This window comes from Colletotrichum spaethianum (assembly GCF_022836535.1).
Source record: "Colletotrichum spaethianum MAFF 239500 DNA, contig19, whole genome shotgun sequence".
Taxonomy (NCBI): domain Eukaryota; kingdom Fungi; phylum Ascomycota; class Sordariomycetes; order Glomerellales; family Glomerellaceae; genus Colletotrichum; species Colletotrichum spaethianum.
In genome coordinates, this window is record NW_026054789.1 from 166,286 (window position 1) to 191,276 (window position 24,991).

A 24,991-nucleotide genomic window follows, 5' to 3' on the forward strand; every position below is an offset into this window, starting at 1 on the left:
GATTTCATGAACCTTACTTCTTGCCTAATTCGTCCCTGCCAGGATCGTCAATATACACGTGGTTTCCTCTTACAAAACCTTCTATCAAAACAGCCCAGCCGGCCAGGTATTGTACATTGAAAAGTCGTGATTCCTCCTCCTTCCTCGTTCTTTTCTCAGGATGCCGGGGATTACGGATGGATAAGTGTGATTTGCAGCATCACGCCATTGGGTGGAGTGACTGCGGATTCTTAGTTGTGCGCCGGAAAAGATTTTCCGGTATGGGAAAAGTGTGAGAGTGGAGGGGAACTCGTTGTGATGGAGAGTTGCTGCGTCGAAAACGAGATTCGTTTAGTCCAGGCCAACGGTGGGCATGTTGCCGAGGTCGGCGTTGATGCCGCCCTGGTACTGGCCGATGACGAGGGAGTCGTCGTAGGCGATCATCTCGGCGAGGACATCGAGAACAGGCTAGGGAAGAGTCAGCGACACTGATTACCAATAAGAGATGATGCACAATATCGTTCTCACCTTGGGAACAGTCTTGTCGTAGATACTGATCAGGTCACCGGGCGTAGGGTAGACCTTCAGGCCCTTGTAGAACGCAAGCGCAGCTTCAACAGCGCGCGTGGCTGTATCATCACTACTGTCAGCAAATGACACCATATTGCCTTTGTTGGAAATGTCCGTATGGGGGTTGGACTGACGGTCTGCAGAGAGAGTCTCTCCCTCGGAGACCTGCTGAAGGAAGTAGGCCTCCTTCTGCTCGACATCCGTAGGGAAACCCTCGTCCTTGGCGTCATTGACCGCCTGCTTGATCGCTTGACGCTGACGAACGGTCTCCTGTTGGGCCTCTTCCTTCTCGGCCTTGTGCTGTCTGCGCTCGTTCCGGCGCAACTCTCTCCGGAACTCGGCCTTGTTGCGGCGCTGGTAGTCGAAGTAGGCGGCGTAGGCTTTCCGGGGCATGGGGTCAGCAAAACAGCTCTATATCACCAATTCCTCGAGGTTTTCCGAGCATCGACAGAGCCGCACGCTAGTCTCAAGGCGCGTGGAGGGGTCGAGGCAGACTCACCGACCAGGCCGGTGACGGCGGCAGCGACCGATGCCGTCACTATCGTCGACGTCTGGGACATTTTTGGAGGTTTCGGGGGGCTTTTGCGAACGAAAGTTTGGCTCTAGGGCTGCAGCAATGGGGAGCTGATGAACAGACAAAAGATTGCCGAGAGATGCGCTCGGGTTAGAGAGGCTGCGCTTGGAGAGTTTGGGGGATGATCGGAGGGCCAGGGAGACAACTGGCGAGGTTTCGTTGACGGAGTGAATATCGAAAGAAAGAAGCTCTATCGGGAACTGATGGAGCTTCCTCTACCAATTTTTTTAGCCTCTGCGCCATCGTTCCCAGGTCGCGTTCTCTGGCTGCCAAGCAGCCGCTGTGGGTGGGTCCGGAGGCACGGACCAGTGCAAGTGGGCGTGACGAATCATCGAATCGACAGCTCACACTGCACTGGTGCACTAGGGTCTGTTGTTCACTGGAGAGGGAGGTTACGTAGCGGGATGGGTGCCGCAGCGTGTCCTTGTCCACTGTCCTTGTCCGCGTCCGAGTAGGTGCCGTATCTTAACGTCCAATGTGCAGGGGTCCGGTCTCCTCGACGGCCATCACAGCACGACAGCTTCCCATTCCACAGACTGCAGACGGTGCATGAAACACCATCGACCCGACCCAACCTACAACTTCACACGAGGGGGCTTTGTTCTCGCCCTTTCTATACAGGAACAACCAGATTTCCATGCGCAATCAGCGCCTCTAGACAACAGCACCTCCGCGCTTCACGTCAGCTTAATTGCCCATCATGTCAGAGGATCGGGAGCGCAGTAAGATCTCGCTCCGAAGCGGCAAGAGGAAGGCTCGCCCACAGATTAGTGCACCGCGCCAGATCTCGGAACCCATTCTGCAAGATGGATCGGGTCCAGTACGGCCTCCCGACTCGAGGCCAATGGCTGATGCAGGCCCCCTCCGGCTCAGCCAAGGCTTCGGCCGCCGCCGCAAGCTGGAGGAGGAAAGGTGAGCAACACTCCCAGGATGGGGCCGATGGAGGGCGGCATTGAGGCTTCGGAAGCTGACAGCCAAATATACAGACCTCGGACTTGGTGAAACGACGGTACTCGACGCGGTTTAATAACCTGCCGAACGACTTCGATGTGAACAATCCGCCGGTACCGGCTATGCCATCCCTCGACAAGTACGAGTTTCGCCAGCGCAGGGGAGCACTCACATCTTCAAGCCTTGGAGGCGACACAGCCCCTGCTCCGGTCGTAGATATAAAGACATTGCGAGATCCTGGCTTGGTGCCAGATCAATGTGGGTGCTAGGCCTCATATTGCCTCGCTTCCAAAAATGACTAATCCCTGGGTAGATGTCGCCAGCTTGCTCAGTGAAGCATCCGAAGACCAGATCCGCGAGTTCGAGGAGAGCCTGCGCAGCCTCAAAGGCCGGGCCAATGCAGATCTGCAGCAGAATGTTATGCAGAACCGCACCCAATTCATCAAGATCAGCAAGGAGGCCGAGAAACTCAAGAGCGAGATGCGGGCGTTGAAGAACCTCATGACCGATCTCAAGGTCAACACCACAGCGCTGCGCCAGGCCTCGAACAATGGGAACGACGAGTCGTCTAGCCTCAGTGGAGAGCTCACGACGGGCATGAGCAAACGGGACAAGCGAAGCTCGGTCGCCGACCGTAGCGCTCTGTGGAATTCACAGATGCAAGCCCTGTACAAGAACGTTGAGGGATCTCAGAAGTTTCTGCCCAACTCTTCCCGTCGCCACGTCATTCAGAATGCTGGCGCATGGATTGAGTTGGACAACGCCACTTACAAGTCTCGCCGAGCTATGCAGATATTCCTCCTGAGCGACCACCTCCTCATTGCCTCTCGCAAGAAAAGGAAGGCGGATGTGCCTCCACGCGAGGCACAAGGCCCCCTCGTTAAGCTGGTTGCCGATAGGTGTTGGCCACTGCTTGATATCGAGGTGGTCGATATGGCAGGATCGAGCGACAACTCTACGACCAGGAACAAGCTAGCGGATGCCATCATGGTCAGAGGTGTCGGCCAGGAGTCCGTCATCTATCGAACTGAGAAGCCCGAAGACATGGAGAAGAACAGTCTGCTTCTAAACATCCGCAAAGCGGTGGAGGAGTTACGCAAGGAGAGACAATCGGAATTGGAGGCGAACAACAAAGCCAAGGAGACCATCAACTACTTTGCATCCCGAGACCCGGGTCTGCTTCAGAAGACAGAGCTGTTGGAGACTCTATCCGATATCAAAGACATGCTCATCGAGGTGGATGGAAAGCAGCAGAACCTGCGATGGGTCGAAAGCCAGATGGATGAGTTGGATATCGATATTGCACTGCAGAGCTTCGAGCCGGCTGTTGGCCGTGTCGAAAAGCTCAAGACCCTTGCTCGAGGCCTGAAGAACAACGCGGTAGCGCAGGACTTCATCAGTTTCAAGGTCGAAGAGCGATGCGCCAAGTTGGCGGGCATGATTATTCGCGAGCTGGAAACGACGCATACTGCGCCTACGAAGAATAAGCGCAACATCAGCTGGTTGGCCAGACTGGGCTACGAGGACAGAGCTCGTGAGGCCTATCTGCTAGCGAGGCATAACATCATCCAGAAGAGGTCGAGGTAAAGTCGAACATTGGACCGCGTGACTAGGGCCAACTGCTGACCGTCTTTAGGCAATGCATCTTCCAGGGTGATTTGCACTTGTACATCTGGGAAGTCTCGTTTGTCTACTTCTCACTCATCCGCAACACCGTGAGCTGCTTTCAGTCATGCTTCCCCCCGCCAATGATGAGCGCCTGCGTCAAATGGGCCAAGGAAGAGGTAGAAACCTTCAATGCCATTCTTGCCCGTCAGCTCAGTGGTACTGAGCGCGGCGGAAAGGTGTGGAATGACTGCATGGAGCGGGCTCACGAGCACGCAAAGATGTTGAACGAGGTGCAGCTGGATTTTCGTACTCTCGTTGGACGGGACCTGGAGCAGCCCTCGGGAGTCGCCAGTCCTGTCGGCCTCGGGCTGTCGTAAACGAAAGTGCCAGAGTACCAGCGAGTCGTTGAAGCACGTGGGTGATCCAAACTAACCACTGTAATAGTCGATGGTAGATGAGATAATGTTCATGGTAATGGGAAATGACTGACGGGGCCGAACATTGTGTGGTCTGTTTGGTGAAAAGTCAAGCAAATGATACTGAGACATTGACGGCAGAGTGGCTGAAGGGCCGCGATCACTGGCATGTTGGAGAGCATTTTGGGTCCTTGAGGCTGAGTCGGGGGCCCCGGTCTGGCAACTGTTTACCTGCGACGGCGTTTGCTACTTAAGAAATGTATAAGCGTGGGACCGTTGGCTTGCATCTAGCTGAAGACGAAAAATGGAAACACGATTGAATGAAAGAACCAAGCAAGGTGATTGAAGCACATGGAAACGGATGAGGTGAAGGTGATTCGAGGGTACGCGAAGCTAAAGCCAGAGTAATGCGAGAAGGTACTTCACGGGCGTACCCTTATGCCGGGGTCGATGCAGCAAGTGGGGGTGCTGAGAGGAGACAACCTGACAAGCTATTGCCTCAGTGCAGCGTATCGGGCTAAGCGAGTGCAGTCCAGACCGGGGCCTGACGTCCAAGGCAATCTCCTCCTCCAGTCCGCCGTCCCGTTATTTGGCCTGTGTCGTGCCTGGTCCCCCATCCACCACCCAGTGTCCCTACCTTGGTACTCACTTTTGCCCCGGTCTGGTTTTGCTACCTACCTACTGCAACCAGCTGAGCAAAGCAAAGCACCGCACCACGCACGCCGCACCTGCACCCTGCACCTGCACCAGCCCAGAAAGCACCACCTTCCACATCGCAAAAATCCCCAGCGCCCAACATCGACGCCCTTCTTATCCATCCACCAGCAACAGAGAACATAATCCCGCTCCACCCCACACACTTGCGCGAACGCTTCCCCCGTTGTGTTTCCCCCCTTGCCGCCGAATACTCGATTGCAATCCTCTCTACCATCTGGTCTTGGACGAAGCTCTGACCGCCTTTGACGATTCGCCGCCAGCCCCACGCTAGGATTGAGGTGCTGTGCTAATCTGAATACCGCGACCGGCTGCTGAAAACAACGTCATCCTCACCAATCTCGACGACGACGACGACGCTGCCATCCTTTGCACTTCACCCTCCCGCCACTTGCGACCGGGTGCCCTATCTCCAACCCGAACATTCCAATCCCCTAGACGACTTTCAGCATGGATACGAACATGGAGGATGTCGGCCGCGTCCCCGCCGATCTGCCCTCCGCCCAGAACCTTGAGCCCACCACGATCCCGACCCTAGATGGCTGGATCGAGAGCCTCATGAACTGCAAGCAACTTGTTGAAGCCGACGTTCAGAGACTCTGCGAGAAGGTCAGTTCAGTCCTTCTTGAGCGATGATGAGGGGTCCGATGCGCCTTCGCTAGCTGTCGTCATAGCTGTCAATCGCCTTTGTCGTCCCCCCTCATCCTCAATCACCCCTCTCTCGCGTGACCCTCAGGAACGCTTTCTGACATCCATCAATAGGCGCGGGAAGTCTTGCAGGACGAGTCCAACGTGCAACCAGTCGTATGTGTCCCCGACCGCAGGGCAAGCGAGTCGAGCTAACCCCCTTCATTCAGAAATGCCCGGTGACAGTATGCGGTGATATCCATGGTCAATTTCACGATCTTATGGAGTTGTTCAAAATTGGCGGTCCCAACCCCGACACCAACTACCTCTTCATGGGTATGTTGCCCTTGCGATAAGCTCGCCCTCTTGTGGACAGCCGCTCACTCTGACTAGGTGACTACGTCGATCGAGGCTACTACTCTGTCGAGACTGTGACTCTCCTCGTCGCCCTCAAGATCCGATACCCACAGCGCATCACCATCCTCCGCGGCAACCACGAGTCCCGCCAGATCACCCAAGTCTACGGCTTCTACGACGAGTGCCTCCGGAAATACGGCAACGCCAACGTGTGGAAGTACTTCACCGATCTCTTCGACTACCTCCCCCTTACCGCCCTTATCGACAACCAGATCTTCTGCTTGCACGGCGGCTTGTCCCCTAGCATCGACACCCTGGACAACATTAGGGCGCTCGACAGAATCCAAGAGGTGCCCCACGAGGGTCCCATGTGTGACCTGCTCTGGTCCGACCCCGATGACCGCTGCGGTTGGGGAATCTCGCCCCGTGGCGCTGGCTACACTTTCGGGCAGGACATCTCCGAGGCGTTCAACCACAACAACGGTCTCACGCTTATTGCGCGTGCTCATCAGCTTGTGATGGAGGGTTACAATTGGTCGCAAGACAGAAACGTCGTGACCATCTTCTCTGGTGAGCTCTCTCTAGATGTGGTGATATGCCCAATCGTGACTAACGCGAACAGCACCCAACTACTGTTACAGATGCGGTAACCAGGCGGCGATTATGGAAATCGACGAACATCTCAAGTACACGTTGTAAGTACCCGCAGATCCACGCATGGCCACAAGAGGGGCATACTGACCACACCTAGCCTGCAATTCGACCCTTGCCCGAGAGCCGGCGAGCCGATGGTCTCGAGACGCACACCCGACTACTTCCTCTGATACACCCATCCGATACCCTTACTGCCTATTCCAGAACATTCTGGATGCTATCCGTGGACGAGATGCGAAAAACACAGGGGCGGTGCATGCTCAACTTGCATTGGTGCTTGGGGGAGTCTATTCTTGTCAGATTACAACCAAAGCCAAAAAAAAAACCAATGTACTCCCAAGAAAGAGAGATTCTGCGTTGAGCGTTATGATGGAGAGACATGGAACAGCCCGGGAAGCTTGAGCGCGAGCCCAAGCCCCCCTCGTCTAAACGGGAGTCCTGGGATATTATGAGCCCTTTCCTCTTGTCATTGCGTTAGATACTCATCATAGACCGCCGGCAACAGAGAAGGTGTTGATGCTAATGACAAGCTGATGTTCCATTTTCCGTGTTCTAGATGCTGACATGGCATGCTATTGTATTTCAGTATCCCAATGCCGTCGCTCGACAACATTACATGTTCATAACGAAAGACCACAACGCCTGCAGGTTATACCAACCTGCATGTACGCAATAACTGACCAGACAAGGCTCCCTCGCATCTTATCATTACCTACGACGACGGCGGCGCTCATGGCTCCGTTTCCTCTCTCTACTTGACCGCCTCCGCGTTGGCCTGCCCCTCGACTTCTTTTCGTAGACGCGCTCCCGGAAGACCTCCCTGGTTTCCCTGACGTCCCTCCCCCCATTAATCTCGTTGCTAATCTCCTCGGAGCGACTGCTCCGCGAGGAGCGGCTGCCGCTGCCGGATAGGTAGCTGCCCTGTGTGAGGTAGTCCGTCCTGGAAGGATAAGTGCTTCTAAAATGGCCACGGCGGAAATGGCCGCTGCGGGCCAGGTTGCCGCTGGGCGTGAAGTACTCCGTGCGGGACGAGCCGCGGTGCCGGCGGCCGTCGATGCGGACGGTGACCCTCTCGTCGATGCTCGCGCGGAAGGCAAGGCTGCTGACGCGCTTGTAGGCGTGCTGGCCCTTGAGGTAGTCGCCGGCCTTGCGGGCGCCGTCGGGGACGTGGAAGCGGAGGTCGAAGCGCATGAGGGCGTACGCGAAGATGACGACGAGCTCGAGGTCGTAGTTGAAGATGTAGTAGCAGGCCTTGTGGTGCCACCAGCCGGGGAACCAGACGGGGCGAACGGCGTAGTTCACGGCGCAGCGGTAGGCGGCGCCGATGGTCAGGAGGGTGGAGGTGGCGAGGACGAGGATGATCTTTGTGGTAAGGGAGCCGTAGCCGAAGGGCTCAGGGCGGCGGAGGCCCGGGTAGAAGGCGGCGCCGAGGAGGATGGGGATAGGGAGGAAGGCGAGGAGGGCGAGCGTGGTGGATGTGAAGAGCTGGACGATACGGCAGTCGTGGAGTTGCTCCGGGACAAGGGTGTAGAAGCTGACGACGAGAGCAGTGACGGCGCAGATGAGGCAGACGATAGTGAGGAAGTAGCAGAAGAGGAAGAAGTTGCCGACGACGGGAAGCCAGCCGATGTTGGGGTGGAGGCCGCAGAGGAGGCGGTGGGTCAAGATGAGGTTAACGATGAGGAGAACGACAACGCCGGCGGCGGCGAAGATGGTCGCTGCGATGTTGAGGCGGACATTCCACGGCTGGGTGGCCCAGGCGATGCGCAAGGAGAGGGCGATGATGCGCGTCAAGCAGAAGCCGACGAGGACACTCGAGAAAAGGAACTTGTGGCCGCAGCTCTTGTTGCGGACGAATATGAAAAGATTGAGGGAGGCGGCAGCGACGAAGAAGATGATGAGGACGATGCAGATCGGCACGTCGACGCGGACCGTCGGGATGAGGCCCAGGGCGGCCACCTGCGGCGGGTAAGGAGGCCCCAAATCATAGAGCGGCAGCTGGAGTGGGATGATTTTAGCTTCGAGAAGCTCGAGGGGAAGGGGAAAGGGGGTTCACGAACTGGGTCCCCAATGGGCACAACCGTCGCCATTATGGCTGGATACGAGGCTTGAGATGTTGGCGCGGTGAAGCTGTGGCGAAGACCCAAGCAGCGGCCGCGACGGTATAAGGTTGCTAAGGCTGGAGAAGGTTGGATATCGACTCTTGGCAGGCAGTGCTCATGCTGGGGAGATGTCGAGCAACAGGGGCCACCGAGAGGGAACAATCAACGCTCCATTCCTGCTCGGCGGTCATGATGAACCGGGGCCTGCAATCCTTATCATCGCGTGCGCGAAGAGCTTGTTCGTCTGAACATTGTTGCTTGTCACTAGCGTCGGCGAAGGGTGCGTTGGTCTCTGGATATCTCGGCACGGACTGAGGAGAGGTGCGAATGAGGGCGAGGGGCGAGGCGGACGCAAGGTTTCGGTCCGTGGTGACAAGAGTAGAGAGGTGAGGAGAGCTCTGGGTTCTTCTCTGCCGAGCGTTTGGCTTTGTGATGTTCTCGAAGGGCGGGCGATGGCGAGTGCGAGTGGTAGACGTTCATCTCAACGATGGAATGGCGTTGAGGAGTCAAGATGACAGTATATCGCCTCCCCAAGGTCCAATGCTTCTCTGTCTATGCATGTTTTGTCAACGTTCTCGTCCAAGACTATCTAAAGCAAAGCATCGGACTCGAAGGTCAACTCAGAGAATCAATCCCAGAACGGCGAAACTAGAGAAGTGACCTATATCTGCGGAGGCGATGGGCATCCATGCTTGTGGCAGTATGCTACGTACGACATGCAAGATCTCTGTGGGCTCGGATCTTCGAGACAAGGGGGCACGTAAGTCGTCAGTTGCGAGACAGCCCCAGACGCTGTCAGAGAAGGGCCTACAAGCGCCCATCTATTCGCCGGCAAAGATCTTGACCAGGAAGTACGAGCCATTGTACGCAGGCTGTGCTGCAGAAACATGTTTCCACTCGGCTTTGTTTACTCCCCCTGGGACATTCGACGTCGGTAGTCCGCATCCTCTTGGACGTGCGCTGCGGGTTGTTAGTCCGTCAGGAGCAAAAGCCGATGGCGGGGGAGTGCACTCACGGACCTTAACGGTTGGGCCGGTCTAGTGCCGGGGCTTCGATCCGCGAAGGCCATTAAAGAGGGGCAGGGTAGGAACATTGTCTGGAGGTTGGGTAGTTGAACTCGTGATTCATCACGATGCCCTGTATTGAAAGAGTTGGTAAGCCTAGAGTATGTTTATAGAATCGCGGCCTCGAATGCAATATCTATATTCCTGCCCACCAGGACAAAATCGCGGCGAGCCCATCTCGAGGTTGCCGACTATTTGATCAGGAGCCTAGCGGTTTTCTCAATGATGATTTGTGACTTCCAGCTTGTTGAGCGTGAAAACGAGGTGCACACCTTGACTCCATCTGAGTTGCCGGGTTGCCACTCAAAACGCCCCTCATTGTGCGTCTTGATCCTCACTCAGCAACCAAACACTGTTGATCATCAGAGTTCGAACGCCACGCCAGGCCGAACAGTCGCGCCTGCTTTTCCAGCAATGGCCGGGTGCCACGTCTATGGTTCACGTAGCCCGCGGCGGAAGGCTAGGAAGCATAGCTGGAGTTTGAGGCTACCGACTTAGTCTCGCACTCATTCGTTACTCTGCTAGCTTCTGAGGGTTCCCAATTAAGGCTTGGTGCAAAACGAACATGGACGGACTTCCTGGTGGCGCTTTTGACCAAGAAGGGTTTGAGTTTTGAAGTTTCTTCATACCATGCTCGACAACTGCGATGCCAGATCTAAGCAAGTAACGCGGAGCCGCCGGCGTTGCGGCCCAAAGACAATGAGATTCGGTGCTTCACATGTCCCACTGCCGTTGACGAACTGCGGACCCATGAGCTTGCGTTATCAAATTGGAGGCCGGAACGCTAATAACTGATCGTACACAGCTAGGAGGGTGTTTTGCCCCCCCATGAATCGGCCATGGATGGGCTGTTGTTGATCGCTGTGAAGGCGTTTTGATGACCGCCAGTGGAGGCTGCGTATAAACTGTCTTACAGTAGCGCAATAGTCGTGGGCAAGGTTGCAACCGCACAAAACTAGTGTGAAAGGCTATCAGAGCTGGTGACCAATCAGTTGTCGTTCTTAGATGATGCATCAAACTGATAGTATGCGATCTCTCTCTGTTATTCCGGTAGTAACAGGTCTCTGAGGTTGAATTTAAGTGTGCTCGATTCGCATAAAATTGCGGTTGTCCAGCAACAACCATCGGCATGCGTCCAACACCCGGGCGGTACCAATTTGCTAGCACCAGTGTCTCTTGACGTTGCATTCCCGTTTCGGTGCATATGTAGCAATCCGCTGGCGAGGTCATAAGCTGTCCGGGATGACTATCTCCCATTGTCGTTGTTGAACCGTCGCTCCACAACCAGCAACTGCCGACGGCCGTTTCTCAACTCCATCCCGTGGTGGGCTTTGTTTCTTGCTGACAGCGGGGCATGTATACAGTACTTTGGGAAACGATCCGGGTCCTAAAGTGGCGTTGTGTGCAGTAGTGTGTTGAGCAACGGTCTCAAGTCAAATATCCTTTGTTGATCTTTGTTGGAGGAAAAGTGCAACGAATGTGAGGCGTTCTGGGGACATGAAGTGAAGCAACCAGGGACAGAACTCGCCACGTTGCCGTGGCTGTTCAAGAAGAAAGCAATTGCTGCGAGTCCACGCAAGCCCTCATATCAACGTCGTTGGAGAGCCGATGGTGAGGCAAACCAGGCGCAAACCCCAAAGATGACATGCACGCTCAGATGCTTCGCTTCAGCCCAACCTCGCAGCTGTGAGGCATGACGCCGGTGTCTCAAGCTCACAAAGACAGATCGAACCTGTGGCAAGACTGATTGAGCACTATTTCCAGTAGTCAATCACAGCAAGTCGTGCTTGAATCGTGTCGGGTTTCAGTACTTATTCTTCCCGGCAGCCACAGGAAAGCTTCGTGGGAAGATTAACTTCCATCACACATGTCGGATGACTGAACCAAGCCTCGGATCCGAGTTGCCTCACGGCTGACGTGAGAAAAACACGGAGGGGATCGGATTGGAAGCGATTGGGTGAGGAGAATCCTAGAACAAGCCAAACTTTGAGGTGCTGTCCGATGCCTTTAATTCATCTACATTCCATCGCCAGCCAGTGTTTCTCCACCCTCGGCGTCGTCTTGTTTGTTCTATTTCTGGCTGCTGTTTGCACATGCTCCTGTTAGGGCAGAGCATCGCCACGGTAGTAGTCGGCACGGCGGCATTCTGGGTGGTGTGCGGTCGGGATGTGTGCCCGTGTCAGACGGTAACACCCAACATTTATCTTGATGACGAGCGGCACTGTTGCCGTAGTGGAAGGTTGGAAGTCGTTGCAACTCGGTTGTCGTACTCGACTTGCAAGCCTCGTCGATATGGTGGTGTGAAAGACGGCTCAGCTGTCATTGGGCGGGTCGTCCAAACGGTGCGGTTCATCCTTGAGAGGGGGAGGAAAATTCCGACGCAGCGGCCAGGCCTTATCCGTGTCACGCAGGATACCTGCCTTGGAGCCAGCGCTGGGACCACCTCTCATCTCACAAACGCCTCCGTCGTCTCCTGGACGAGTGGCCGATGTGGTCCCCCGGGGGGTTAAGTTAATCGCCAGGGCGCGTGGGTGCCTGTGCTTCCGCAGGCTATTCCCCCACTCTGTTCGCCATCCCTGCTCCCATCCTGAAGCACCGTTGAGTCTCACCAATCAGAGCATGTCATCGGTGGACATGAGACATGGGGGAATTTGTGGTAATTTCGCCTAGTGCTTCGCTTGCCAAGTCCCTTGGTTGACCCTTGAGTCTATTCGGCACTTTGTGGGTGTTGCTTGGCCAGATTCTGTGTTCATGCTCTGCTTTGGGACTGACTGGAGAAGATGCCCAGCCATAGTGTAGTTTGACAGCTCGGTTCGGTTTGCTGAATCATTGGATGCCACAACTGCAGCTGGGTCTTGTGCAGTGTTGTATGCCATTGCGTCAGCAACTGCAGTACGACTCTGCCAGCGTGAGTACCTGCGCAAGCCCTGCAAGGAGGCTTCAAAGTCATATCTCAGCGCTGTCGCAATGCATAAGAAGCTGGGCTCCTGATTGCTCGTTCATCTGCAGACGCATTGCTCCGTCTCGCAGACACGAAACAGGAGCAGAGCACATGAGCCGATAGCGAGCTGTTCAGTGTTATCCTCGGCCGTCGCGTGGACCGTGTTACGAGTGGAGTGTACCCCAGAACTGTCCAGAGGAATAGGAATGAACGGATGAACGCGAAGATTTGATCGGCATTTGTGCTCTTCAACGTAGATGCCTTGTTTGTCATTCTTCTATCTGTTTGCGTTCGACGGGGAAGCGGTTGCCGCGCAGCCTGTTCGCTGGGTTGAAACTGAAGACCATAGCCGTAAGCCAGACTGCCATCGCTTGGTATCAGTGCCGCCGCCAAGACGTCGACCTGGCCGGCGAACGCTGTAACGAACGGTTGGAGTCGAAGTCATCCACAGCACTATGCAGGGAGTGCTATGCAGGCAGAGTAGTGTGTGAAGCTGTGGCGACAAAACTAGCATGATTGAAGTTGGGATGGCAGTGACACGAACAGGCGCGAGTGGTCTCGAGAGAAGGTTCGACAAGGAAATTGCTGGGCTCTGGTCAACAAACGGTAGGAAGATAGCAAACAGACAATTGCTTGGTCTTCTCACGGCTGATTTTCCCGCACTGACCTCGCAGACCTGGAGAGCCGGCATGGTCCCTCCTTAACAGAACTCTCTTGCCTCGTGTGCCCGGTCTTCCTGATTGTTCTCGAACTCGCGTTTCGTTTTGCTGCACAGATTTGTATCCACCGCTATCTTACATGAAGTCGTAGAGAACACAACGTCAATTCGCAAGCAGCGGAGCGTTTGGAAATCGAATAAGCAAGATTGTGGCGACTTGGAGAGAGAGAACGAACTCAGGCAAACAATCACGGGACGAGAGGGATGGTACGGTACTGTACGGGTAAACGAGGATGATTTGCCGGCGCTACAACGCTCGAATTCCAGATGCTCGGGACGAGATTAGGAGAACCACCCGGGGCAGCGTCAACGTTGCTGGCAGCCCTACCGCGTTGAAGCCATGGGTTGAAATGGGATCCTACCCAGCCAGCAACAGCTGTGATGAAGGGGTTCATTGCGGTTCATGCCAATGGAAACATACATAGTAATATGTGTATTATATGGCCGTTAAAGGAGAATATGGAGTAGGCGCTGGTGATGAATGCACCATGCCGAACCAAAGGAGGTGTTGACTGTTGACACAGCAAAACGGGGGGGCGCTGCTGCTGCAGGTGTTTGATTCATGGCCAACAAGGGGCCCCTGGGTCCCTGCCACCTCGCAGCTGCTTCCATGCTCCGCCAATTTTGAATGATCAAGGCGCCTTTCCTGTTCTTGACGATTCCGGTGGCTGTTGTTCCCCTGGCGCGAGCCAGTGTACAGGGGTACAGGGGGTATCTGGTACGTCGTCAGGTACGAGGGAAAGGTACGTACCGCCCGTTCCTACCTCAACTTCCTTTATGTAGTGTAGTCCTTGAACGATTACCCACGTAGACGTGGGCCGGACTGAAGCGTTGAAGTGGCTTCTCGCTCGGTGCAGCCACTCATACCGTCTAAAGCAGACAGGGCTTTCATGCATTGCTCTTGTCACTGGAAAGAATGTCGCGCGGATGTGCTCTCCTCTCCCTCCTGTGCAGTGCAGGTGCCTCGGCGGCGTTGTGGGATGGGCGCGCGTCGCCAGTTGTTGCTGCGCGCTCTTTCCTTTTCCTCCCCCGAAGAAGGCAGGCCCCAACCTCATTCCAGCGTGTCTTACCGGCCCCCATGTCCAGAAAGAAGCGCCATCCTTACCAGAAAAGAAAGTCCACACCTTTTCGTTGCACCTTCCCGCGGCGTCCCGTCGCCAGTTAGAGCCTGGTCAAAGGCCTAGGTCAAGGTCTAGGTCCAGGGTGGTGAGGGAAGAGGTACCTCGATGATAGGCTGTGCCCATGTCCTGTTGTTCATCGTTGCTCGCTGCCTCCAGTTTTTTTTCCCTATTTTCCCACGGCCCTCCCGTACCTGTCTCCTGGTTGCTCCTCTTGCCTCCTCCCCTTCCCTTTCGCTTCCCGCGCGTGAGTGTTGTGTGTGTTTGTACCCGTATGTGGTTGCGAGCATCGTCCCGCCCGAAACAACATCATCATCGCCGTTTCTCTTCGACACTCGTCTCGACGAGCACCGACTGTAACACGTCGACTTGTTCTACACCTCGAGGCCTAATCGCATCCTCCTAATTGTATTCCTACCCGAATATCGCCAGTCCTTCTTTTTATTCCGTTCACTTACCCTCGTTCAGTCTCCATTTCATCCCATCTAGCGGGTGCACTTTTCCGAATACCTGTTGCATCCTCAATCTCTGAGCCGACCCCGAACCGCCATCGACTTCCTTCCTGCATGCATTGAGCTTGCCTCACGACGACAATTCTCTCCCTCGGACATTTTGCCAATACATCAACTGCGACCTTAGTATCCGAGCATCCGAGGATCCGTCAAGTTCCTTCCTCGGTACTCGCTTGTTGTCGTTCCTTTCCCACAATCGACGCAGATTACTCGCCCACCTACGCCCGAGTCCTCTGTTTTTTTGACCGACAACAGCTCGATTATTCGATTCCGCCTCTCCAAAAGGATCAACTGAACACCCGCGAGACCTTATTCTTTTTTTGGTTACGGCTGTCACCCGTCAAACATCTCAGAGCCACCAGCACTCTTTACTGTAGTTGTCCACACCTGCAACAAACCTCGTCTGAGTTGGCTTGGGAAGAGGCCTATCGACTGAACCGCGAGCAGCGAGATCTCGGGACGACAGTCATGAACTAGATTCCCTCTTGGTCAACATCGTTTTTGCTCGAGGCCTCCCAAGTTGGTGGCCGCCAACCACGCGACGATGACTTCGGCAACCACCCGAAAAGGGACCCGTACAACCGAACGAAACATGGGTCAAACGGCGAGGGCAGCACTCTTGTCACTACTGTCGACTTCAGCTCTTGTTTCGGCACAGTCGAACTGCGTCTCGCTCGAGGGATCAAAGACCTGCCCTGCCTTCGAGTCCGCTTCTATTTCGACAACAGGCTTCGTCGCGGGAATCTTGTAGGTTGACTAGAAACGTTCTCTGCCGTTACCCGTACTAATCATTCATGGCAGCCCTTTTCTACAGTTTGTTTCGAACAGGGAAACGTTCGACCAGCAGATGTTGTCATATATCGACACAACATACGTGCGGGAAAAGTCAGTATGAATCGGTCAAAGCAGCGTGCTATTTTTGCTCACACTTCATTAGATATCAAACATTACTTGGTTGCAGCAGCGTAAATCTCACCAGACCAGACGAGTTGTATGCTCGGTTCACTACGACAGTTATTTGCAACGCCATCGTTCAAAACTCGATATCCGCGTGCAACCTGACTGCGTCCAACTCGCGACCAGTTTGCGCCGACACATGCGTGAGTACTGATCAACTTGTGTCAACCTCTTGCTAACGGTTATGGGTAGGCCGAATATGCACAGGGCGAGGCGCTACTTACTTCGGACAGCAGCCTCTGTGGCACCCCGGGCAGCAACTACATGAGCCAGATCCGAGCAGACTTTACGAACTGCGCTCTTCCCGCCGACTCCCTTTCGTCATCAACCTGCATTCAAGGCATCGCCAATGAACGTGACAATTGCGGCTACGGCAACAGTACTGTTGGACTCTGCTCCTACTGCTCATCTGGCGGTATTAACTCTACCGACACATGCTGTTACAACTCGAACATCGACGAGCGATGCGCCGGTGTTACGCTGCCTTCCATTTATCCTACCATGACGTTCACGCCTCCGACGGCGACCGCAACACCGACATCATCGAGCACGGCAGCTGCGGCCGCAGGCCTGTCTGGCGGCGCCATTGCCGGTATTGTGATTGGCAGTGTGGCTGGCGCTTTGCTGCTCGCCGGACTGATTTATGCATGCATCCTGCTTGCCAGGAGGAGGAGGCGCGGAAGCCAAGGCGGCAGCATCTTCAACCAGCCCTCGCCCTCTAGACAAGGACCGTCTACGGTTAAGATAGCACCGGCCCAGACCACGAGCGGATACGAAGTTTTACCGGGCGGTCGCATTGCCCGCATGTCGGCTTTGGAGAGTGCATCGGATCCGGCCTTGGTGCCTCCCAGTCGCAGCAGTGGTCCTACCGCGGCAGCCGCCGTCGGAGGAGCTGCAGGCTACATGGCAGGCAGGAGACGGGGTGATGATCCGTCTTCGTCTGAGTTTGGAGACAGTCCCGAGTCGGAAACCAGAGCCGGCGTGTTACGACCCCCTCCCACTAATATCCGGAGGACGGGTTCCTTATCTAGCAGCTCGGTTCTCGCAGACCCTCAGTCACCCACGAGCGCTGGGATGTCATCCCCTCAAGCCATGGCCAGCCAACAGTCGGAGCAACTGCCCTTCTTCAAGGACTACTACTCTCAAGGTGACATTCACCCGGGTGATAGGGTCGCTACCCTTTGGGCATATCAGCCACGTGCGCCGGACGAGTTCGCTCTCGAGCGTGGCGACATGCTCAAGGTGGTTGGCATCTGGGACGACGGCTGGGCGACGGGTATTTTGCTGGACGAGCATGCCGACGAATGGGAAGCTCGACGACATGCCCAACGAGACAGTGGCGTCTCCAACACGTCTGGCCGACAAGACCCCTCACCGCCCGTGAGCGGCGAGATCAAAGCCTTCCCCCTCGTTTGTGTGTGCTTGCCACAACACTGGAGGAAAACTATTGAGGGCGATGTCTCGACCGAAGGCTCTACTGCCCACCAAGGCCACCCATCGTTCTCATGAGATACCAACAGAAGTTGGTGAATTTTGCATACATCCTGACGATAGTAGCTGTCTTTTCGGCATTGGCTACGGCGTTCGGGCATCGAACTAGCATTGACTTCGATACACAAAGACGACCAACTTTCCTGAGCGAATCCGACTAGCAACTCATAATGAATCGTGCAACGCGACTTCACGAGCGGCGGTTGTGGCAGCTTCCTCGGGGATTTTTTTTTGCACATAGACACGAGATGCCTACATTTTCTCGACGACACGCGCCTAATGTCTTCAATCCTAGACGAACGAAAGTTTTCTTCAACGCGGCATCGCTTCGGATCATGATGACCGCACGGAGGCTTGATGGACCAACTCTAGCGCCCGATGCGAGTTGCTTTGACGAGATGAAGATACGCGATCCTAATTTATGACGACAACGCACGCATTGCGCCCTCCCCTTTCAATTCGACAATTCGACTTATATACCCAGGGTGTGGTGATGGAATGCTGGTGTTTGAGGAGCAAGAGGTCGGGGAGGGCCTCTGCAATCTACCTAATGGTGAATTCTTTTTTTTGGCGACAGACCTGAGCGTTCCCAATCAGTCTTGGTCCTACCCGGCTAGCTGCCCAATGTGAAAGTGCGGTCAGAAAAAGCGCGAAGACAGGCTGGGAACAGAGGAAAGCTCCAGAGAAGGTGGAATAGATTTTGGAAGATCCGCAAAATCTTCATCAACAGCCGTTACGGCTCGAAACCTGTGCTGCTGCACTTGGCATCATCTCATTACTCAGGCTCCCTCCTGTATCCTATTAGGCAGCTACTCAATTTACTTAGCCCAACTACCAATGAGAGTTTTTTCACCGCAAAATGTTTGTCCTTATCAGACTGCCTTGTACTCTGCAGAAGCCGTCTCGCGACCTTCATGCCGTGGATACTACCCTACTTGGTTTCATCCACATCTGGGGGATGAAACTCTTGGAGTCACGCGCACTTGGACAACTTCTTCAGCTCTTACTCCGTCCTCAGAGTCCCTGATCCAAGTGATATATAATGTTGAGATAAGATGGCGCAATATGCTGGCGTACCAATGAGTTGCGCATGTGGAGTTGAGCGGTAGGGTGATGAGAGAAGGTTGAGGGTGAGGTTCAAAGGTGAGACATAAGACTTAGATCATTGATATGAGTGACTGGGCATCGTGGGCCTTGGTCGACTTTTCAGACGAACCACCTCCGTTTCTTCCATCCACCCTTGATGTTCGAACATGAACCTTGGGGTCTGTGTCCTAAAGTGATACGGGCAGTCAAGGAACCGATCTAGGACCCGTTGGAGCAGAGAGTATGGTTCCAAGATGGATGGAGGGCTTAGCAATGCAGAGGGCGTTTCGTGTGGGGGTGTTCCACCGGAAGAATAATGCCGTTGAACTATTTTCTAATTTCGAGTTGCTTTCCCCTCCAAAGACGTTCGCATCGGCGATATGAAGTTGATCGTCTCAATGGGATGAATTCTAGGTTGGAAGATTTGGATGCCGAGACGGCCCGATTACCTCCCGGTGAATTTGGACGGCCTTGCGGCGGAACAAAAGGCGGGAGAAGCAGCCTGTGATCGACAGCAACCCCACAACTGCTTGGCTGGCGAGAGATCTGAACATGTGGCGTCCTAGGTTGTATGACTTGGCGCCTCCCAGATGGCACCTTTGTATGTTGATTCGTTGCTGAGAGTGTGTCGTGTATGTGTGTATACTTATTGGTTGCGCAAGTGTCCGATTAGTGTAACGGCGCCTGCGGGACGCATGATCCAGCTCTGTTACCCAAAACTTCAACTTGGGTGGCGGAGTTGTCATCATCGCGATGTCGTAAGATTAAAAAGACTAAGTATTGCCTTCTGACGAGAACTCTGATTTTCATGGAATTGTCAGTTGCGTAGAGAACGAGATGTGTAAACGTTCAAGAATAGTGTGTCTTGAACGGAAGTTTCGCCCGTCTGGAGACCATTGTTTGGGCGACGACATGGCTGGTCGAAGAAGGCACTGGACACTCAGCTAGCACCATCGAGGACGCTATTGTTAGTTTGGAAATCTTGTTTGTATACTGCCACTATGTATATGGTTCATTCCTGACATAGCAAGCAAGGCCATCTTACTAAGGCGAACAGCAATCAAGAGCAATCACGTTCATAATTTGTGAAATGCACTTGAATAAAGTGCACAGCAAAAGCCAGCAGTAAGCTTCAGTGGTTGCTCGAGTTTGACAAGGGTGGAAGCACGGGCCAAGTTTGCCGTTGTTGTCCCCCGCGGTGCTCTCCCCTGTCGGAGGTTAGGACAGCGGGACGCCGACGTACCCACTAATTGCTTGAGTGGACAGTCGACCTTAGCTGCATCCCGCGGCGGTACCTTGTTCGACGTCGGTGACGGTGACCTAATCGCAACCCGTGATCGCAACTGCCAGGCATCTTTACTAGGAATCTTCAACCACGCTCTGGACGCATCCACGTTCTGCTGCTACACGCAAACTCGCTTGGGAGCATACACTTAGTCAAATGCCTGCTTCTGTCAACCTGGCACCTCCAATATGACAGCTCCCCACCACGTCGACCAAGTAATCGCATAGGTTTCTCAGCTGCCGGCCCGAGCTATCGCAGCCCGCCATGGGTCAAGGTTTCTCTCTGGCGACGCCCTCCGCAGGCTCTGCGGGTATCGACATACCTGAGCTGTCTGATCTCGTGTATGAGAAGAGCATCGGAAATGCGCGCTTCATGAAGAGCATCCGCGCAAGACATCATGATGGAGTCGCTCTGGTCAAGGTGCTGGTCAAGCCATACACCCCGATGCCTTTGGAGAAGTACAAGCGCGACATAGAGAGTGAGCCTCTACGATATTTCCGGAAGGAAGCACTTTTGACTGACCTCTTCCAGAGCAACGCAGTGCCTTAGCCGATGTGCCCAACGCCCTGGGCTTTCAACGCATCGTCGAAACCGAAACGAACGGATACCTCGTCCGACAGTTTCTCTATAACTCCCTCTACGACCGAATGAGCACTCGTCCGTTTCTGGAGGATATCGAAAAGAAATGGCTGGCTTTCCAGCTGCTGTGCGCCTTGCGCGACTGCCACGCTCGAGACATTTACCACGGCGACATCAAGACGGAAAATACGTTGGTCACCTCCTGGAACTGGCTGTATCTTTCCGACTTCTCTGCGCCATTCAAGCCCATTATGCTTCCGGATGACAACCCGGGTGACTTCTCATATTATTTTGATACATCCGGCCGGCGGACGTGCTATGTGGCACCCGAGCGCTTCGTCGCGGCCGAGGAAGTCAATAGTAAGGACGCCAAGCTCACGTGGGCCATGGATGTCTTCAGCGCTGGCTGCGTCATTGCCGAGATGTTCTTGGAGTCTCCTATCTTCACTCTCAGCCAACTGTACAAGTACCGCAAGGGCGAGTATGACCCCGTCATCTCGCAAATTAGCCGCATCCCGGATAAGGACCTGCGCGACATGATATCGCACATGATCCAGCTTGATCCGGAGCGCCGATACTCTGCAGAGCAGTATCTGGACTTTTGGAAGAAGAAGGTATTCCCAGAGTACTTTTATAACTTTCTTCACCAGTACATGGAGTTGATTACGGATCCTTCGTCTGGGAACAGTCCTATCTCGGGTGCGACGAGGAACTTGGGGGAAGCAGACGACCGCATCGATCGCGTTTTCCTCGACTTTGACAAGATTTCCTACTTTCTCGGTTACCAAAACGACAAGCGTCCCACCCAGGTCGAACCTTTGGCCGGAAAGTTAGGGCTGGGCCATTTCCCTATCCGTCTGAACATACCGAATCACGACCAATACATTACCGGAACGTCTGATCCACCTGAAGACGACGGGACCCTAATCTTCTTGACGCTGATTGTTTCTTCCCTCCGTAATACAGCTAGAGCGGCGTCAAAGATCAGAGCCTGCGACGTTCTGCTTGCCTTTTCCGAGAGAATTACGGACGAGGCAAAGCTGGATCGAGTGCTGCCTTACCTCATGACGCTTCTTAACGACAAGTCTGACCTGGTGGTAATTGCGGCATTGCGTTCAATCGCTCAGCTACTTCACCTGGTACGAGTGGTATCTCCTGTCAACTCGCACATATTCGTCGAGTACATTCTACCTCGACTTCAGAGCGCCTTAATCGCGCCAATCAAGCCGCCGAGCCCCCTAGTGCGAGCAACCTACGCATCGTGTCTTGGGAGCCTCGCAACCACCGCTGCCCGGTATCTAGAGCTGGCGGCAACTCTGAAAGCCGACGGCACTTTGACCGTGGCTGATCCCGAGCTGGAGCCGGGCATCGAAGCCGGGGCTGCCTTTGATGGCTTATTTGACGATGCGCAGAGGGAACTTTACGAGATGTTTGAGCTGCATACGAAAGCACTCGTAGAAGACTCGGATGTCTCTGTCCGTCGAGCGTTTCTAACCTCGGTGCCTGATCTTTGCCTCTTCTTTGGCCCAGCAGAGGCTAACGACATCCTTCTAACCCATCTCAACACCTATTTGAATGACCGAGACTGGATGCTCAAGTGTGCATTCTTTGAGACCATCGTCAGCATTGCCAGTGTTGTGGGGAGCGTCAGTCTTGAGGAGTTCATGCTACCGCTCATGGTTCAAGCACTTACTGACCCGAGGAGTTCGTGGTACAAGCGGCTCTCCATTCCCTAGCACAGCTGGCACGGCTTGGCCTTCTCTCAAAAACAAAGATTTGGGAGTTGATAGATGTTGCCGCAAGATTTACAATGCATCCAAATCTATGGATCCGGGAGTCTGCAACAGAGTTTCTTTCTGAGGCGACTCGCTTCCTGTCTCCGGCAGACGTTAGGTGCATCGTGTACCCGTTGGTCAAACAATACTTGAAGACAGGCATGATGCCTGACTTTTCGGAACTCAGCTTGCTGGACGCCCTAAAGCGGCCAATGTCAAGGGCTGTCCTTGACCAGGCCGTGATCTGGGCACTCAAGACTGACAAGGGTGTATTCTGGAAACTATCACAGCAACTTCGTTCGTTCTCCTTTGGATCGCTTCCGAAGACTATAAGCAGCCGGTCGTCTAAGGACACACTGAGCAAAATCAATCGGAACGACGAGGATGAGCTGTGGCTCGGACGGTTGCGAAATCTTGGACTTGGACCCGATGATGAGTTCAAACTCCTCGTTCTGCGGGAGTTCATCTGGCGTATTAGCAGAATGAAGTCGCGGGATGTTATGGAGAGCGAGCCAGCTAAGCTCAATGAGGTGATATCCCTAAAAAGCCTCGGTATCACTCCGCAGACGGTCTTCTTCGATGACGAGGAGCCACTACAGCAGTCGACTTTCACACCCGATACAGCCCAAAAGGGCCCATACACGATCGCGGATGCTCTGTTGGATGCGTCCATGACCATCGATGACTCAACAGGAAGAAGACGGTTTGCCGCGCTCAACAGTCTACGCACTCGTGTAGTGGAAGACAGAGGCTCCTCTTCACGCGATGCTTCCAGAGCAAGATCGATCGACCCATCAAGAAGAGCATCAACCGGACAGGGCAAGCTGACAGTCGGGAGCCCGACCGATGACGGAGGCTCAGTACACGATCAACCGTATGCATCTCGGAGGGCGATCCGTCACCAAGCGAGCGCTTTGAGTCTCCTAGACCGAAAAGATAGCAACAAGAGCGTGCCAGAGACCGGAATGTCTGGCACTAATGCATTTGGCCAAGTCGAGGGTCCCTTCGCCCAGGCTCCGCTTGCTCGACCAAACGCACAGGATCGTCGAACTAGCACTGCGAGTGTTATAACCAAGCTGAAGCCCAACCACTCTTACGAAGGCACGGATCCCAGCATTCTCAAAATGCTCGACTCAATGTACCAGGATAACTACCCGCACGACATCGTCGAGTTTGGACCGATGGTCACCCCTATTACTCGCCGCAGAACCAACCGTTCTGTGGGCCAGCCGGGTGACGAGCCATGGCGCCCACAAGGGCGGATGGTTGCTACGTTCGCGGAACACACCGGCGCTATCAATCGTTTGGTGGTGTCGCCAGACCATGTCTTCTTCATCACGGGAGGCGACGATGGAACTGTCAAGGTCTGGGATAGTGCCCGGCTTGAGAAGAACATTACCCATCGATCAAGACAGACCCATAAGCATGCTGATGGGGCCAGGGTGCTTGCGCTGTGCTTCATCGAGAATACGCACTGCTTTATCAGCTGCGCAAGTGATGGAAGTGTCCACATTGTCAAAGCCGAGACTGTCGCGGCGAGTGGCACCTTGCGGTATGGGAAGCTCCGTCTCCTCCGGGAGTACCAGTTGCCAGAAGACGAGTACGCAGTGTGGTGTGAGCACTTCAAGTTTGAGTCGACGTCAGTCATGTTGCTCGCGACGAACCGATCACGAATCTTGGGCATCGATCTCCGTACAATGTCTCTACTCTACGCACTCGAGAACCCCGTTCATCACGGCACACCTACATGCTTCTGCGTGGACCGCAAGAGGAACTGGCTATGCGTCGGTACTACTCATGGAGTGCTCGACCTGTGGGACTTGAGATTCCGCATGAGACTGAAGGGTTGGGGTGTTCCTGGTAAGAGCTCGATTTACAGGCTCTCCATCCATCCCAGCAAGGGACGAGGCAAATGGGTTTGTGTGGCTGGCGGAACAGGACAGGGTGAGGTTACAGTTTGGGACCTCGAACGTACGATTTGCAGAGAGATATACCGCGTCGGAGGCAACAAGGAGGGTCCTAAGGGATACGAGTCCTGGGACGTGGACGAGGACAAGCCGGAAGGCATGCTTGGGCGGTTCGCTACAAACATTGAGCCGAGCGGCACCGGGAACACGGATCGTGGTGTTCGTGCTATGATAGCGGGCACTGGCGCCTCGGAGGATTCGCGCGACGTACGGCACGCGTTCATCGTCACCGGCGGGTCGGACAAAAAGCTTCGGTTCTGGGACTTATCTCGAATCGAGAGCTCGGTCGTCTATAGCGGACTACAAGTGGAAGATCCGAAACCAACATTCACGGCATCTCACCCGACGACGTCGATGACGCTCAACACGGAGAGGATTCCTAGGCAAGCGCCAACGGCGCCAAATGCTGCTGTCAGCGGAAAGGGCACCACAGGTAGCGGGAGACCACCGCGATCTACGGTTATATCGCTTCAGCAGCAGCAACTTCTGCGGTCACACCTGGACTCGATCATGGATGTTGCGTTGCTGGAGCTGCCGTACAGCATGACGCTCTCGGTGGACAGGTCTGGAGTGGTGTTTGTGTTTTCATAGTGGCAGATTAGGACGGCGTTGGGTAAGAGGTTTCGGAAAGCAAAGATACCTAGCAAATACACATAATCAACATGGTAAAATGCCCATCAAACTGGAGCGGTCGCCGAGTAATTCAAACATGATACAGTGTAAGGACAGTGTGTATGAGCGGAGATTCAGGGAGGAGGGCTGGGAAAAGGTCCGTGTGTAAGAAAAATGTACTGTGCTGAACAGCGGGATGATAGCTCTTATCGGACAGGAAATTTTGTGATGCTGGCGCCTTGTCGACCGCCAGCTTTTCAGCCTTGTTGAATTGCCCACTACAAACGCACGCGACTTCAAGACGCGACGAAGAATTGCGACAGCGCCATTGAAC

The 24,991-nt window shown here is 54.5% G+C and overlaps 8 protein-coding genes across 8 annotated transcripts; 6 read left to right on the top strand and 2 right to left on the bottom strand.

Annotated features, from left to right (window-relative positions):
• Positions 1–330: 330 nt before the first annotated feature.
• ColSpa_07457 (mitochondrial import receptor subunit tom20) lies at positions 331–1,109 on the bottom strand (the record flags this gene model as incomplete). The annotated part of the gene is made up of 3 exons (XM_049273669.1): positions 331–447; positions 508–929; positions 1,049–1,109. 3 exons carry the CDS (start codon positions 1,107–1,109, stop codon positions 331–333), a joined length of 600 nt encoding a protein of 199 aa, XP_049129626.1.
• Positions 1,110–1,823: 714 nt separating this feature from the next.
• On the top strand, positions 1,824–2,343 carry ColSpa_07458 (exocyst complex component exo84; the record flags this gene model as incomplete). Its single annotated transcript, XM_049273670.1, has 3 exons — positions 1,824–1,943; positions 1,997–2,035; positions 2,110–2,343. 3 exons carry the CDS (start codon positions 1,824–1,826, stop codon positions 2,341–2,343), a joined length of 393 nt encoding a protein of 130 aa, XP_049129627.1.
• A 25-nt stretch (positions 2,344–2,368) lies between these two features.
• On the top strand, positions 2,369–4,059 carry ColSpa_07459 (exocyst complex component exo84; the record flags this gene model as incomplete). Its single annotated transcript, XM_049273671.1, has 2 exons — positions 2,369–3,657; positions 3,711–4,059. 2 exons carry the CDS (start codon positions 2,369–2,371, stop codon positions 4,057–4,059), a joined length of 1,638 nt encoding a protein of 545 aa, XP_049129628.1.
• Positions 4,060–5,262: 1,203 nt separating this feature from the next.
• On the top strand, positions 5,263–6,620 carry ColSpa_07460 (serine/threonine-protein phosphatase SIT4; the record flags this gene model as incomplete). Its single annotated transcript, XM_049273672.1, is given in 6 exon segments — positions 5,263–5,421; positions 5,575–5,616; positions 5,670–5,775; positions 5,833–6,366; positions 6,419–6,491; positions 6,506–6,620. The coding sequence occupies 6 exon segments, from the start codon at positions 5,263–5,265 to the stop codon at positions 6,618–6,620; spliced, it is 1,029 nt and encodes a 342-aa protein (XP_049129629.1).
• A 538-nt stretch (positions 6,621–7,158) lies between these two features.
• ColSpa_07461 (uncharacterized protein) lies at positions 7,159–8,540 on the bottom strand (the record flags this gene model as incomplete). The annotated part of the gene is made up of 2 exons (XM_049273673.1): positions 7,159–8,448; positions 8,511–8,540. The coding sequence occupies 2 exons, from the start codon at positions 8,538–8,540 to the stop codon at positions 7,159–7,161; spliced, it is 1,320 nt and encodes a 439-aa protein (XP_049129630.1).
• A 6,957-nt stretch (positions 8,541–15,497) lies between these two features.
• On the top strand, positions 15,498–17,371 carry ColSpa_07462 (uncharacterized protein; the record flags this gene model as incomplete). The annotated part of the gene is made up of 3 exons (XM_049273674.1): positions 15,498–15,652; positions 15,885–16,005; positions 16,055–17,371. 3 exons carry the CDS (start codon positions 15,498–15,500, stop codon positions 17,369–17,371), a joined length of 1,593 nt encoding a protein of 530 aa, XP_049129631.1.
• Positions 17,372–19,988: 2,617 nt separating this feature from the next.
• On the top strand, positions 19,989–22,039 carry ColSpa_07463 (putative serine/threonine-protein kinase VPS15; the record flags this gene model as incomplete). Its single annotated transcript, XM_049273675.1, has 2 exons — positions 19,989–20,202; positions 20,256–22,039. 2 exons carry the CDS (start codon positions 19,989–19,991, stop codon positions 22,037–22,039), a joined length of 1,998 nt encoding a protein of 665 aa, XP_049129632.1.
• Positions 22,040–22,242: 203 nt separating this feature from the next.
• Positions 22,243–24,636, top strand: ColSpa_07464 (putative serine/threonine-protein phosphatase; the record flags this gene model as incomplete). The annotated part of the gene is made up of 1 exon (XM_049273676.1): positions 22,243–24,636. The coding sequence occupies one exon, from the start codon at positions 22,243–22,245 to the stop codon at positions 24,634–24,636; it is 2,394 nt and encodes a 797-aa protein (XP_049129633.1).
• Positions 24,637–24,991: the final 355 nt, after the last annotated feature.